We start from the raw sequence: 14,744 nt of genomic DNA, 5'->3' as shown, positions 1-14,744 counted from the left end.
TCGCATTCATACTATATAGAACGTACTTTTTTAACGGTCGAGTAGTACGTTCAAATTCAAATGTAGTACCTACTAAGCAGTATGCGATTTCGGACGCACCCAGGGCCTTCAGAGTGTGACGCAAGCAGTGGGACATCCTAGTGAGAGATGTTTTCATGGGGCCCTTGCCAAATGCCAGTCAGCTGCTTTTTTTGGCTGACGATGATCACAGCCGAGTGATTCGGAGACACGACTGAATCCACATTGTGAGATTAACTCCTGTGCGCTCTAGGTTTGTTTTTACAATTATAAATAAATGAAATACCACTCTTAATTCAATTTCATTTTTTGGGGTTATTGTTTTTTTTGTACTGTTTCTTATTATTTTGACAAATAACAAAAACTAAATCTGCATATCAACAACTGACAGGTGTTCGAGTTGTTAAAAGTGAAAGACAAACTATATATACAAACATTCTTGCCAACAAAAATGACCTTAGGCTCTACTTACATTACCAACATTCTAAACTTGTTAACACACACCCCATGTCCTATTCCTGATGCTGTAGTCGGTGACAACTTGAGAAGGAGGTGAAGGTGTAAAGCAAGGCCACAAACTACATCGCAAGAAATCAGTCAGTACAACCGACTTTGCTTCCCTACTGGTGGAATCCCAGGGTGTAGGAAGGGCATTTATGGCCAGGTCATATGACTAACTTGCATGAGAAGCAGTTATGGTGACCCTTTGATCTGAGCGACATGCATACATTTTAGGAATCTGACTGCTACATCCAAAGGCTGTTTAAGGGTAACCAAGCCCACCCTTTGTTGATGATGATACATAGGCCTCTAGAAATATGTTCATGATGGAAGCTATCTTCATATTAGAAGCCAGAAACATTAATTGGTTGTAAATATATTTTATTTTTACTGCTAACATGCACAAGTCAGCCACGGGCCACTTTTAGACTATGGCGGCCCAATATGGATAGCAGGTGCTGGACCAGGAAAAGTGCCAAAGGCGAGAGCATAAACAAATGAAACAAAGACCACCCTGGTGACTGTGTCAACGGTGTCCATAAGACATGGAGATTCAGATTCGATGATACCGGTCTTTGTGTGATCCTACATCTTTGTTTTTATCAGGTCACTTTGTCTTATAAACAAACACAGGATTTTGGTTTTCAGGATTCATGGTTGATTTATTAAATCCTTCAAATCATTAATGCCGCATGCAGGCCTGGAGATATTTTAAAGCTGATGCGTGTTAATCCTTGATAGATTTTCTAAGCAGAAGATCTAAAATAGCCAGAATCCAATTTATCTTCCCCAGAATCTTTTGGCTCATCTGAATATAGGATCCATCTTTTCAGGAAGCATTTTTGGCACCTGAAGCAGGCTCACAGGGGGTTCTCGAAGTACTGTTGATACTTTGGTTGTTCATTGGTCTATTTCAGGATCTCGCAAGTCAATGTGCCAAAGGAGGAGTGCTTGGCCTTTTCGCCCTGTGCTTAAAACAACACTCGGTACGCTGCCGTGTCTGAGAGAACTGTGGGGGTGAGAGACCACCGTGAGTCTTTTAGCTACTTGCGTTTAGCTCAAATTTAGCAGAACAAGTTTAGACCAAGACTCAGCGCAAAAGCAAACTTCAAAGTGCAGCTTACGTTTCATGATAGGTCTTTGCTTCTTTGGAAACCCAAAACCACCATTCCTCTGTTTATAATTAAGGAGAGCAAATTAGCCTGCGTCATGTGTTGAACAGAGAGCGTTTCCTTCACATTAGCTTCTACAACAACCATGAAAGTAGCAAGTCTCTAACTAAAGCCAGCTAACTAAAAAAAGGTCCTGACCTTCTTCAAGCCACCATCATTAAAAACAAAGTTAAAAAGAGTGAAAAAACTGATATAAAAAGAGGCTAGCTTTTGTTTTTGTAGCCGTTATGTAGTTAAAAAATAAACTTACCAATAAAATTGAACTCGAAATGAATCTAGCTTTTTTCTAGTTGTCACGCAGTGAAAATTTAGAAACTAACCAATAAAACTAATCTCGAAAATGAACCTAGCTTTGTTTTTGTAGCTGTCATGTAGCTAAAACTCAGAAACTTTGCAATACAGATTAACTTTAAAATTAATCTAGATTTTGTTTGTTTTGTAGATAAATGGTGTAGCCAAAACTTAGAAACATTCCAAAAAATGACAAACAAAATGAGGCTAGCTAAGAAGTAGCGCTACAACCCAGAGCAAACCACTGTCGCTAGTTTGCACTGAAAGAACTACAACAGATGCTGCAATTAGAATTTTTAGAATGCATGAGGGGTGAAATTCAAATGTGTCGAGTCTTGTTAGGGGTACGATATCCACTTTGCAATATGCACTTTTTCTTTCCATTTGACCTCATTTTCAAGCTTAAAATATACATTAAAATATGAAATGAAACAACATTTGCGAAGAGGACATTTGTGACTTCTGTGAGTTCATCAAGACATCCCGAGAATAAACGGTGCAATGCCTCATCAAGCCAGCCACCTGCAACTGCTAAACATGGAAAAACCACAAGCGCAGCTTTAACCACACACATGCTAATACACACAAACACAGCAAATGCACCAAGCCACAGCTGTGTGCTTCAAACACGGCCAATCATTGCAGCATCTGTGACGTGCTTCATAGCTCATGACAAAGGATGTATAAGAGGAACTGTACCGTTATACCTCAACTGCTTGCATTGGTCATAATAAATATCATGTTATACTATCTTTTTCCAGTAGAAAAATTAAGATGGCCCTCTTCATGGGGTCTGCAGGCAGGGTTAAAAATGTACACTCACCAGTCGCCAAATGAGAGTAAATATTGGCTTGTAAATAAAAATCATCACTTGGCTGGAAACGTTATTACGAACTACTACTATTTATGTTTTAAATTGAATTGTAAGAATGATACGAATATTAAGTCAAATTTATGTCAGTTCAAATTAATTTTACTACATTCAAACCACTGACATGAAAAAAAAACTGCTAAATAATTTAATTGTCTGTGGGGGAAAAAAAATGCTAAATATTGCAAAAACTTTTATGGTGGTCAGTAAATATTTAAAGCTGGAGAATTCTTAATTGGCAGGTGTGCCAGAAAGTACATTTTAGACCCTGTGTGTCTGTTTAATTGTATCTGAATAAGATCATCAGTCAACAAAGTCACATCCATGGCAGGCTGTTGACATTGCCATGGATGCACAACAACCAGAGTAATCTACATGTCCTGATTTGTTCAAGTAGTGTGGTTTGTTTTAGTGAACTGTTCCGGTCCTCACTGTTGATTTGAAAGTACTGTGGTGTCTTCGGTTAGACATCCTGCTGACATGTGGGCTTCTTATGCCTTAAGCAAATCTAATTAAAAGGTAAGCACCAAACAAAAGAAAAACATAATTACCCAGCACCCTTCCCCCTGACCGAAGACATGCTGATGCAGCCTAACATGAAGAATGTGAGCAGGCCTTGGAGCAACAAGATCTCATTAGAAGTCTCCATCAACTAGGGATCGGTCAGGATGGTCAACTAGTCGTCCAAAAACCAAGGCTGACTACTTCATAATATACATCTTTTTTGGAGTAATTTAGAGACACAACCTCTCAAAGATGGTTTAGCCTGCTAACTGAATGAAACAAACAAACATCAAAAATGACACAATACTTACATATAACGGAGCTTGCTGTGGATTCAGTTTCATGGCACTGGCCACTGTGGAAAAGAAAGAAAGTGAGAGATTTAGAAACGTGACATTTCTGAAAATGCAGTATGTTCAATTAGCGCTCACTTTAATTTTTTTTATTTCACTGTTCATGTACAAGTACAAACTAGCCTCCGAGCATCAGGCCACACGATGCAGATGAGCTGGGGCTTTTAACAAACAAAACTGTGACCCTAATATCTATTAGGAGTACATTAGCTTGCCTCCATTCACAATGGTCACCCCTTCCGGGTCCTTCCATTAAAAACCTTCAGTAAAAAATTAACCCCAGCTAATAAATAACAGGAAATCCATTATTTGCATCTGTTTACAGGACTCAACAATAGAGATAGCCTCAGGTGTTCACTGATCATGTACATGTGTCTTTAATGCCTAGCAAAACTAAAACAATCAGATTTTTGTGGTATGCTGCACAATGTTGTGGAATTGTGAGGATTTAAATGTCACAAAGGTTTTGTTATTTAGCTGAATAACAGATGAGAATTTGCTGCAATTGCAAGAAAGACCAATGACTAGAAGTATCAGTTAGAATGGATTGAAAAGGTTGATCAGCACAGGATGTCATCATTTTATGTAAGGAAAATTAGAGTGAGGAGTTTCTTTCTCACTCCATCCATTTTTCCTTCACACAAACTTGCTCTAGTAGAAATAGCGACTCTGATGCCAGAGAATATGCCACTCAGTGGAATCTTGTGGCTGGCCGCAAAGCACATTGCCCACCTGCAAGCTGCAAGAGGGTGTAACGCTTCACCCATGAGAGGCAAAACCACAGCCCTTAACCCACAACACACGGCAACCCCAACCACTATCACACAGAGATTCAGACAACACCCAAATCTCAGCTGATTCAAGAAAAAACATATTAGGCAACACAGTAAGACACAAATCAACTCTTTTAATGTGATGGCTAGGCGCAGCCCCTAATACAGAGGGCTGGGAAACAAGTGGCATTGGAGTGTTAACACCACCTCCGCCTTCTGTTCACTAAGGATGATAAACCACCCCCAGCTATTGTTCCGTTATCTGCCCCGGGTGAGGTATTAGCCTTTAGGAGGTCCTTGTGGTTATATGAGGCCCCACACACAACACATACACACACACTACCAACACACAGACATTTACAAGCACACACTACCTAACATGCTCATGACTAAAATTCTGTTCCTTCTAACCTTCTAAAGTTGAACTGCAATTGATTTCAATGGAGTTTGATGTTAATATGCTGCTAAAGTAATAATAAAATGACATATCTTAGCACAATTAAAGTTGCCTATCTTGCGCAACAGCCTTCATGTCGTAAATGTGGCTATGATGCCTTAAATTACGGTCTCTGTAAGCTCACTAGGTTTTAGAACATGCGCAGAATTTCAGTTCTCCTTAAAAAGCAGAAACCTGCCTCAAACCCACTAACAGAATAAGAGTACTGTTTTTGAGGAAGCTTTAAAGATTACAACATAACAGCATCTTCATGTATTTTTAATTGATGAGCCAAATCTCAGAATGGACTGCAACAATCTTAGCAAAACTGTACAACCAACATAGCGGACAAGCTGAATTAGCGCATCTTATTCAGCACTGAGAAGTACCAAAAACAGTTTCATCAAATTAAAATTGTATTGCTCAATACTTGTTTTACTACAGTTAAAGGGGTCATATGATGAACACTTTGGAGTGTTACAAGCTCTTGGTGGATAAAGAAGATCTGTAAAGTTGCAAAGACTAAAGTCTCAAATCCAAAGAGATATTCTTTATAAAAGTTCAGAGTTAGCCACACCTACCTAAAACGGCTCGTTCTAACACGCCTCCACATATCTACCTCACTATGTGGGAAGATTTGCATAACGCCGCTCAAATGTTCACACAAAGAAAGAAGGCGTAACTTCGTTTTACAGTCTCACTGTAGTTTTGTTGATGCTGCAGCCATGTCCTGAAGACGTTGTGTGCTTCGTTGTGAAAGCGAAACTACTTTGTTTGGTCTTCCAAAAGGGGACGATATCTGCTTCGTCATGCCTAGAGCTGATCTGTGCTGGTCGCTGAGGGAATACATCAACTTTCACCGTGGACGAAGAGGAATCCAGCCCGGGGTCTGTCACGGCTTTTAACAAACAAAACTGTGACCCTAATATCTATTAGGAGTACATTAGCTTGCCTCCATTCACAATGGTCACCCCTTCCGGGTCCTTCCATTAAAAACCTTCAGTAAAAAATTAACCCCAGCTAATAAATAACAGGAAATCCATTATTTGCATCTGTTTACAGGACTCAACAATAGAGATAGCCTCAGGTGTTCACTGATCATGTACATGTGTCTTTAATGCCTAGCAAAACTAAAACAATCAGATTTTTGTGGTATGCTGCACAATGTTGTGGAATTGTGAGGATTTAAATGTCACAAAGGTTTTGTTATTTAGCTGAATAACAGATGAGAATTTGCTGCAATTGCAAGAAAGACCAATGACTAGAAGTATCAGTTAGAATGGATTGAAAAGGTTGATCAGCACAGGATGTCATCATTTTATGTAAGGAAAATTAGAGTGAGGAGTTTCTTTCTCACTCCATCCATTTTTCCTTCACACAAACTTGCTCTAGTAGAAATAGCGACTCTGATGCCAGAGAATATGCCACTCAGTGGAATCTTGTGGCTGGCCGCAAAGCACATTGCCCACCTGCAAGCTGCAAGAGGGTGTAACGCTTCACCCATGAGAGGCAAAACCACAGCCCTTAACCCACAACACACGGCAACCCCAACCACTATCACACAGAGATTCAGACAACACCCAAATCTCAGCTGATTCAAGAAAAAACATATTAGGCAACACAGTAAGACACAAATCAACTCTTTTAATGTGATGGCTAGGAGCAGCCCCTAATACAGAGGGCTGGGAAACAAGTGGCATTGGAGTGTTAACACCACCTCCGCCTTCTGTTCACTAAGGATGATAAACCACCCCCAGCTATTGTTCCGTTATCTGCCCCGGGTGAGGTATTAGCCTTTAGGAGGTCCTTGTGGTTATATGAGGCCCCACACACAACACATACACACACACATTTACAAGCACACACTACCTAACATGCTCATGACTAAAATTATGTTCCTTCTAACCTTCTAAAGTTGAACTGCAATTGATTTCAATGGAGTTTGATGTTAATATGCTGCTAAAGTAATAATAAAATGACATATCTTAGCACAATTAAAGTTGCCTATCTTGCGGAACAGCCTTCATGTCGTAAATGTGGCTATGATGCCTTAAATTACGGTCTCTGTAAGCTCACTAGGTTTTAGAACATGCGCAGAATTTCAGTTCTCCTTAAAAAGCAGAAACCTGCCTCAAACCCACTAACAGAATAAGAGTACTGTTTTTGAGGAAGCTTTAAAGATTACAACATAACAGCATCTTCATGTATTTTTAATTGATGAGCCAAATCTCAGAATGGACTGCAACAATCTTAGCAAAACTGTACAACCAACATAGCGGACAAGCTGAATTAGCGCATCTTATTCAGCACTGAGAAGTACCAAAAACAGTTTCATCAAATTAAAATTGTATTGCTCAATACTTGTTTTACTACAGTTAAAGGGGTCATATGATGAACACTTTGGAGTGTTACAAGCTCTTGGTGGATAAAGAAGATCTGTAAAGTTGCAAAGACTAAAGTCTCAAATCCAAAGAGATATTCTTTATAAAAGTTCAGAGTTAGCCACACCTACCTAAAACGGCTCGTTCTAACACGCCTCCACATATCTACCTCACTATGTGGGAAGATTTGCATAACGCCGCTCAAATGTTCACACAAAGAAAGAAGGCGTAACTTCGTTTTACAGTCTCACTGTAGTTTTGTTGATGCTGCAGCCATGTCCTGAAGACGTTGTGTGCTTCGTTGTGAAAGCGAAACTACTTTGTTTGGTCTTCCAAAAGGGGACGATATCTGCTTCGTCATGCCTAGAGCTGATCTGTGCTGGTCGCTGAGGGAATACATCAACTTTCACCGTGGACGAAGAGGAATCCAGCCCGGGGTCTGTCACCTGGTTGCCGCTCATTTGTCGGATCTGCCGGGCACGCCGTTCTCAGCTCACGCTAAGCCAGGGCTTCCGCTCACACTAGCCCGGCCTCAGCTCACTCTATCCTAGCATCAGCGCACGCTAGGCCGCTGTGTTTTTTGTTGTGAAAGCGAAACTACTTTGTTTGGTCTTCCAAAAGGGGACGATATCTGCTTCGTCATGCCTAGAGCTGATCTGTGCTGGTCGCTGAGGGAATACATCAACTTTCACCGTGGACGAAGAGGAATCCAGCCCGGGGTCTGTCACGTGGTTGCCGCTCATTTGTCGGATCTGCCGGGCACGCCGTTCTCAGCTCACGCTAAGCCAGGGCTTCCGCTCACACTAGCCCGGCCTCAGCTCACTCTATCCTAGCATCAGCGCACGCTAGGCCGCTGTGTTTTTTGTTGTGAAAGCGAAACTACTTTTGTTTGGTCTTCCAAAAGAGGCCACGACTACAAATCAGTGGTATTTACAACACTGTTCCAGAACAGTTTAACCGAAATATCCAGATGTGTGCAGCGCATTTTACGGAGGACTGTTTACTGATCCTGGGAGAGTAACGTTAGACTAAAATGCCGGCAGTTCTGACTCGCGTAAGTACGTTTTCATTTAAAGGATTTGCCACTGATGATTCAAACGCGAGTTTTGGGCAGTAGAGTAGCACTTGTTGTTTGTCATTTCTCTGATCACAAATGCAGACAGAGTTTTATGTTTACGCGGCGTGATGCAATGCAACGCAATGCGTAAAAAGACAGTATAAGTCATTCTAATCAGTAATTATGTCCCCACTGGATGCAACAAATGCCTCGTTTGAAATGGGTTTTAATGTTTTTGCCTTGTCGCTCCGGCCGGGACACGGCATTAACAGTATGTGAGAGGTGTAACATTTCTGACTCACGCTTGAGATATTCGGCCAATCACAACGCATTGGATAGCTGGCCAATTACAGCACACCTCGCTTTTTCAGACCGATGAGCTTTGTAAAAATCGATGCGTTTCAAAAAGGCGGGGCATATAGGAGAAACAATAATGTACAGTATGTGGAAAATAATGTTGTTGTTTTTTTTTTACTTTAAACCACATAAACATCCACCAAATACACAAAATAATGTTCTTTTTAGCAGCATCATATGACCCCTTTAATATTACCTAGGTATTAGCTTCGTAACATGCTAACTTCAGAATTGAAGATTGAAATCCCACCTAATATTTGTGTATTCTGTTTTTGTGCTTGGATAAGAGCCATTAGCTTAGCAACATGCTAGCACATGGTATCAACTGAGTATTAGTAAAGCATCTTCTGCGCTTTACGAGAAGTGCTACACACAAGTGAGTGTTAACTCAGCCAGTATGCAGTATGCAGACAGTAGACAGTGAGGTGGTTTTGGAACAGAGCTTAGGTGATATAAATTGGACAACTGACTAATCTCTTCTATTCTGTTAATATGATGCCAGGCTACTTTACTTGGACCCCTCTATGCCTCCTGTGCCAGCGGAATTCCCAGAATACATTTCCCCTCCCTAGCCTGCAGGAAGAGATCAGACATCCCACCTGCTGCTTTTTCCACTCATGCCGATTCACCAAGAACCCCTGCCCCAACTCCAAAACCAACCATTTAACCAGCTGATCCACTTCCAAATCTCAACTAATCAGCTAGATCTACGGTGGAGAGAGAGAGGTGATGACCCATCCTAAGCCAGACGGCACTGTGGATGTTGAGAAGCTAAGGGTCAACCAGACAGATCAGAGAACATGGCGTTCATGGAGGAAGCATGCTGTTACAAAGATTGACGTGAAGTGGTCGGGCATGCATAAAACCTGAACTTAGCTTTGATATGAAGCCTCCTGGATGGACCTATTGAGCCAGCACACTGCAGAGTCAGCAAACCAGTGGTTACCATCAACAGATTCATGTCTAGCGGCTAGAGAGAGGGCTGTAGTTTGTGTGCCTTGGCCTGCGTTCTTGCACCGCTGAAACTCAAGCACCACATTTGGGCTTTTTGAGAACTCATAAACCCCGACAAAACCCCCATTATCCTACACATGCGAGACAGGCGATAACGGACAGGAAGTAGGATTCTAAAACAAGGACAACATATTGACAGCAAGTCAGGGGTGGGCGGCAGGGTGGGGACAGGGCTGGACATTATGAGAGGGGTCACAGCCTCTTACTTCAGGCGATTTCTCTTGTTCTTTTAGCTGAATAAAAGGGCTACTGTTGAAGCTCAACAGGATGGGGTACAGGGATAATCAGCTGGTTCTAATTATAATCACTGATTTCATCCTCTCAAGCTAAGCCCTATAACTATATCTAGCACAATACATACACACACGACTAAACACTACACTTACAAAATAAATATGTAAAAAGAGTATCTCAGATGTTCATTTACATGATCTCAGATGATCTCATTTACCTTACACCACAACTATCATAAAGATATACAAAGTAGGGAGAAATGGGCAAATAGATACCAAACACAAACATGACACCAGCTCAGTGCATCCGAGGCAAAGTTGAAGTCTTGATCTTGTGGTCTTGAGTCCTCTTAAGACCACATAAACTTGGCATTGGTATGGGCCTAGTTCTTGGCTTAGGGCAGGGGTGTCCAAACCTGTTCCTGGAGGGCCACTGTCCTGCAAAGTTTAGCTCCAACTTAATTAAATACACCTGAACCATCTAAACAAAGTCTTCAGACAGAAAGTTGGAGCTGGTTGGAGCTAAAATCTGCAGGACATTGGGCCTCCAGGAGCAGGATTAGACATCCCTGGTTTAGGGTCTCAACGAGACTGCAGTCAATTGACACTCAGCCACTGTGCAAAGTTCCACTGTGTATCAAATAAATTCTGTAATAAAGTATTTTATCTACTGAAATTCATTAAAATGGCAGACTGGTTATGGAATTCACAGCTCTGGGTCTGGATCATGGGGTTTAGATCTGTGTCAAATAGCAGTTAAAGACCCTGGAGAAACCCTTTAGGATACAAAAACTCTAAAGGCTGATTTATACTTCTGCGTCGAAACTACACCGTAGCTACATCGTAGGTTGTGCATAGCACATGTAGCCTGATGTGTACCTCTCCAGAAATGTAACACGTCAATTCTACGCGGACCACAAGCGCTGTGATTGGTCTGCTAGAACCCTTCCCTCCGTATGTATTTGAGTTTTGTGTGTATTTTTTGCACTTTTATGTTACACCTTCTTATTTAAAATAAACAAAGCAAATAACAAGCGTCTTATTTACTATACAACATAGCATTATACATCACTTAGTTGTCCGTGACAAACAATGTTGTTCTGCCATGGCACAAGTCCTTGTGGAGATTGAAAGAGTGCAATCTTCTCCTGTTCCGTTGTCATCTCCTTTTTTGTAGTTTTAAATAAATGATCTGTTCTTGGATATTTATTTGCCGCCATCACAGCTGATGCTTCTCTGACAAGCTGCTCCTTCTTCGACTTTTGCCTGGATACTTTTGGTTACACCAGCAACAATCCCGTGGACACTGCATACTAGTGGTCTACATGTGTAATTACACGTTGACGCAGAAGTATAAACGAAAACCGACACATAGCCTACGGTATAGGTCCGACGCAGATAAATAAATCAGCCTTTACAAATATTAATAAGTGTCTTAACTTGCTGCTTAGATGGTTTGGTACTCTCAGCCTGGGCCTCGCAGGGTCTGGTCTTGATTCCCACTCTGGTCCAAAGCTTGAATCAACAATTAGGCCATGGCCCAAATCAGAACCAGTTTGATTGTTAGGATGAATTATGTGTACATCTGAAGGAAGACACCGTTTACCCTTCAAGCTACTGTGTTTCATAAGCACCTTTGATCTTACCAAATTCAAGATCAAAGGTGCATATGAAACCCAATGACTAACTTGAAGGTAAATGATGCAATGTCCAGACCCAGTGGTGTTAGTTCAAGACTGCGGTCTTGTGAAGACCCAAGCCAAGACCCAGTCCCATTGATCAAGACCTCTCCTACACACAATGGCGCCTAAACATCTCTGCGGTACCAGATTGGAGGTAGACATGGGCGACTCTTCTTGTTCATATATCACAATGCAAAAAATAAACATCTCTAGTTACACAAGCTATATTTTTGTAAACATCATAATTATATATTGTAGTTTTGGATTAGAATGCTCCCAAAGGAGAAGAGGAACTGCACAGAAACACTGCTCAGTAAAAGCTAGCTCAAATACAGTTTAGAGTAGAAAATGTTGGTGCACAAATTATGTACATTTGAGTGGGAATGTTGAGGGGAAAGCACAGGGTTGATCGGCTTGGAGACCACAGTCGTTCTAGGCTGGAACCATGGTCTGCGCATTTGTTTTATGAGCAGCGGTGAAAATGTGGTTTTGTCATTTAAGAAGGACATGGAGGAAACGAGAGCATTCCCAAATCAAGTTCAAACCAAGAGAGGGGCAGTGTTCTGAGTCACTGCTTTGACTGCAAGAGAGCAAAGTCATGGTGGGGGATGAGAACAGGTCCATGTGATTATATGGAACAAAAGGCCTGATAAAACAAACCAAAGTCAATAATCACATGCAGAATTTGAATAATGGCAGCACCACATGCATGACATCTGAAAAGACTAATATAGAGCATATGAAAAAAATGTGTGAAGACAGCTTCTCCTCCTTTTAACAAATACACTCTTGGCACATTAACAAGACAAAAACTGTACATCTAGCGTATTATGTAAATACATACATATTTTTATTTATACAGTAAATAATGCACAAATCTGTACATAAATCATTCCAGATGTATAACCCATTATTTTTATCATAATTTATTATTTGTTTTTTTCTTAGTCTTATTTAAATGTTCTTTCTGTGCTCATGTCGTGTATGTATGTTACCAAGAACTCCAAAAAAAAATTCCTTGTGTGTTTGCACTTGGCGAAAAAAGCTTATTCTGGTTCTGATTTCTGCATAAACCTAGTGTATAACTCAGTGTAATACTTAGTTTGGCTCTCTGAATCTCTCTCACACTCAACATTTCATATCAACAAATATAAACTTGCATATCAGACCTTGTTCGCCTCTGGTTTGACCTTGTATGCTCTAAGGGCCATGAGAAATTAAATTTCCTCTGTCATTCCCCGGTAGAAGCCAAGTTGGGCTCACCCGGCAGCCAGGGCCAGACACCTGTTTGTTTAGTCGGAGTCAACACGGCCCGGCCTCTCAGAATCCTGTGTCCCCTTCATCTCATAGCTATTTGCTTTCAAAAGTCCAAATAAAACACTGTCTTCAGCTGCAGAATTCAATCAATATCACTGAGGTTTACACATTTGTTATGGAATGCCAATCAGTGATTTTTCGACACTTCTCTTTAATTCTTGAACTCTTAACTAAATATTATCCAGAGTGGTACAGGAAATCAATACAGCTTACACACTTCAGCTTTACATTCACTTACAATACAGCTTTACATTCACTTCCTGAATGATTCAGTCACAAAAGACAACAAGGAAATAGCATATAGACAGCCACAACAAAAGGCTCTTCCTGGTCTATCTGTGCTATGATAAGCATAGACGTCTGGAAGCAAGTGAGAGGTTTCAATAGGATTACAGGATAAGGCGATTTAGCCAGCGTCTCATTCATCACATCTAGTTAACATCAATGCCTAAAGTGTGAAACATAGGGCAAATATTGGGTTATTTCCATTTCCGTAGATTTTCCCCCCCATAGAAACAGCAGGAGCCACTCAACTCAATGGCTATGTTCAGAATAGCAGACTACCATACCATTCCTACAGTACTTTATGGCAGGGGTGTCCGATCCTGCTTCTGAAGGGCAACCTTCCGGCAGAGTTTAGCTCAAACGCACCTACCTGGAAGTTTCCAGTAATCGTGAACACCTTGAATAGCTGTTTCAGATGTGTTTAATTAGGGCCGGAGCTAAACTTCACTGGAAGGTGGCCCTCCAGGAGCAGGGACACTAAGTACGGCAAGTATGTTGCATGTGCGCAGTACTGGTTTTAGCTCATTTTCATGCAAGAACAACTTCAATGACCTACTGCATTTGCCAAATTGTGTAGCATAACAGTGCACACACACAGAAGAATTCAGTATCCCACAATGCAGTGACCTCAACTTTACCTTTCATTTCAGGTGTGATAAAGGTTTTACTCACTTTGTGATCTGACCACCAAAAGCTACACAAACGTTAAAGGGGTCATATGATGTTGCTAAAAAGAACATTATTTTGTGTATTTGGTGTAATGAAATGTGTTTATGCGTTTTAAGGTTAAAAAAAACACATTATTTTCCACATATTGTACGTTATTGTTTCTCCTCTATGCCCCGCCTTTCTGAAATGCGTTGATTTTTACAAAGCTCATCGGTCTGAAGTGCATTGTGCACAGCTATCCAGTGCATTGTGATTGGCCGAATACCTCAAGCGTGTGACGGAAATGTTACGCCCCTTACCATATTGTGATGCCCTGTCCGGCCGGAGCAACGAGACAAAAACATTAAAACCCATTATAAACGAGGCATTTGTTGCATCCAGTGTGGACATAATTATGGATTATAATGACTAATACTGTCTTTTTACACGTTGCATCACGCCACGTAAACATAAAACCATATCTGCATTTGTGATCGGAGAAATGACAAACAACAAGTGCTACTCTACACTGCTCAAAACTCGCGTTTGAATCGTCAGTGGAAAATTCTTTAATTATAAAAAAAACTTACTTACAGTCTGTGACTCAGAACAGCCGGCATAGTAGTCTACTCTACAAGGATCAGGAAACAGTCCTCCATAAAATGCGCTGGACACATCTGAATATTTGGGTTGAACTGTTCTGTAACAGTGTTGTAAATACAACTTAACCACTGATTTGTAGTCGTGTCCTCTTTTGGAATGCCAAACAAAATAGTTTCGCTTTCACAACGAAACACATGGCGGGTTAGAGTGAGCGGAGGCCGGCTTGAGTGAGCGGAGGCCGGCTTGAG

The 14,744-nt window shown here is 41.0% G+C and overlaps 1 protein-coding gene across 1 annotated transcript in view; it reads right to left on the bottom strand.

Moving 5' to 3' along the window:
- Positions 1-14,744, bottom strand: part of LOC107583139 (A-kinase anchor protein 13-like) — a 111,722-nt gene that overhangs the window by 82,214 nt on the left and 14,764 nt on the right. Inside the window, exon 2 of the mRNA XM_016269253.1 lies at positions 3,669-3,712. Coding sequence (XP_016124739.1) covers positions 3,669-3,701 — 33 coding nt within the window. The 5' untranslated portion in view covers positions 3,702-3,712. The remainder of the gene's footprint in view (positions 1-3,668; positions 3,713-14,744) is intronic.

This window comes from Sinocyclocheilus grahami, unplaced genomic scaffold, assembly GCF_001515645.1.
Source record: "Sinocyclocheilus grahami isolate Dianchi unplaced genomic scaffold, SAMN03320097.WGS_v1.1 scaffold50.1, whole genome shotgun sequence".
NCBI classification, from domain to species: Eukaryota; Metazoa; Chordata; class Actinopteri; order Cypriniformes; family Cyprinidae; genus Sinocyclocheilus; species Sinocyclocheilus grahami.
The sequence above is the reverse complement of the archived record's forward strand: the minus strand, read 5'-3'. Positions and strand labels throughout refer to the sequence as shown.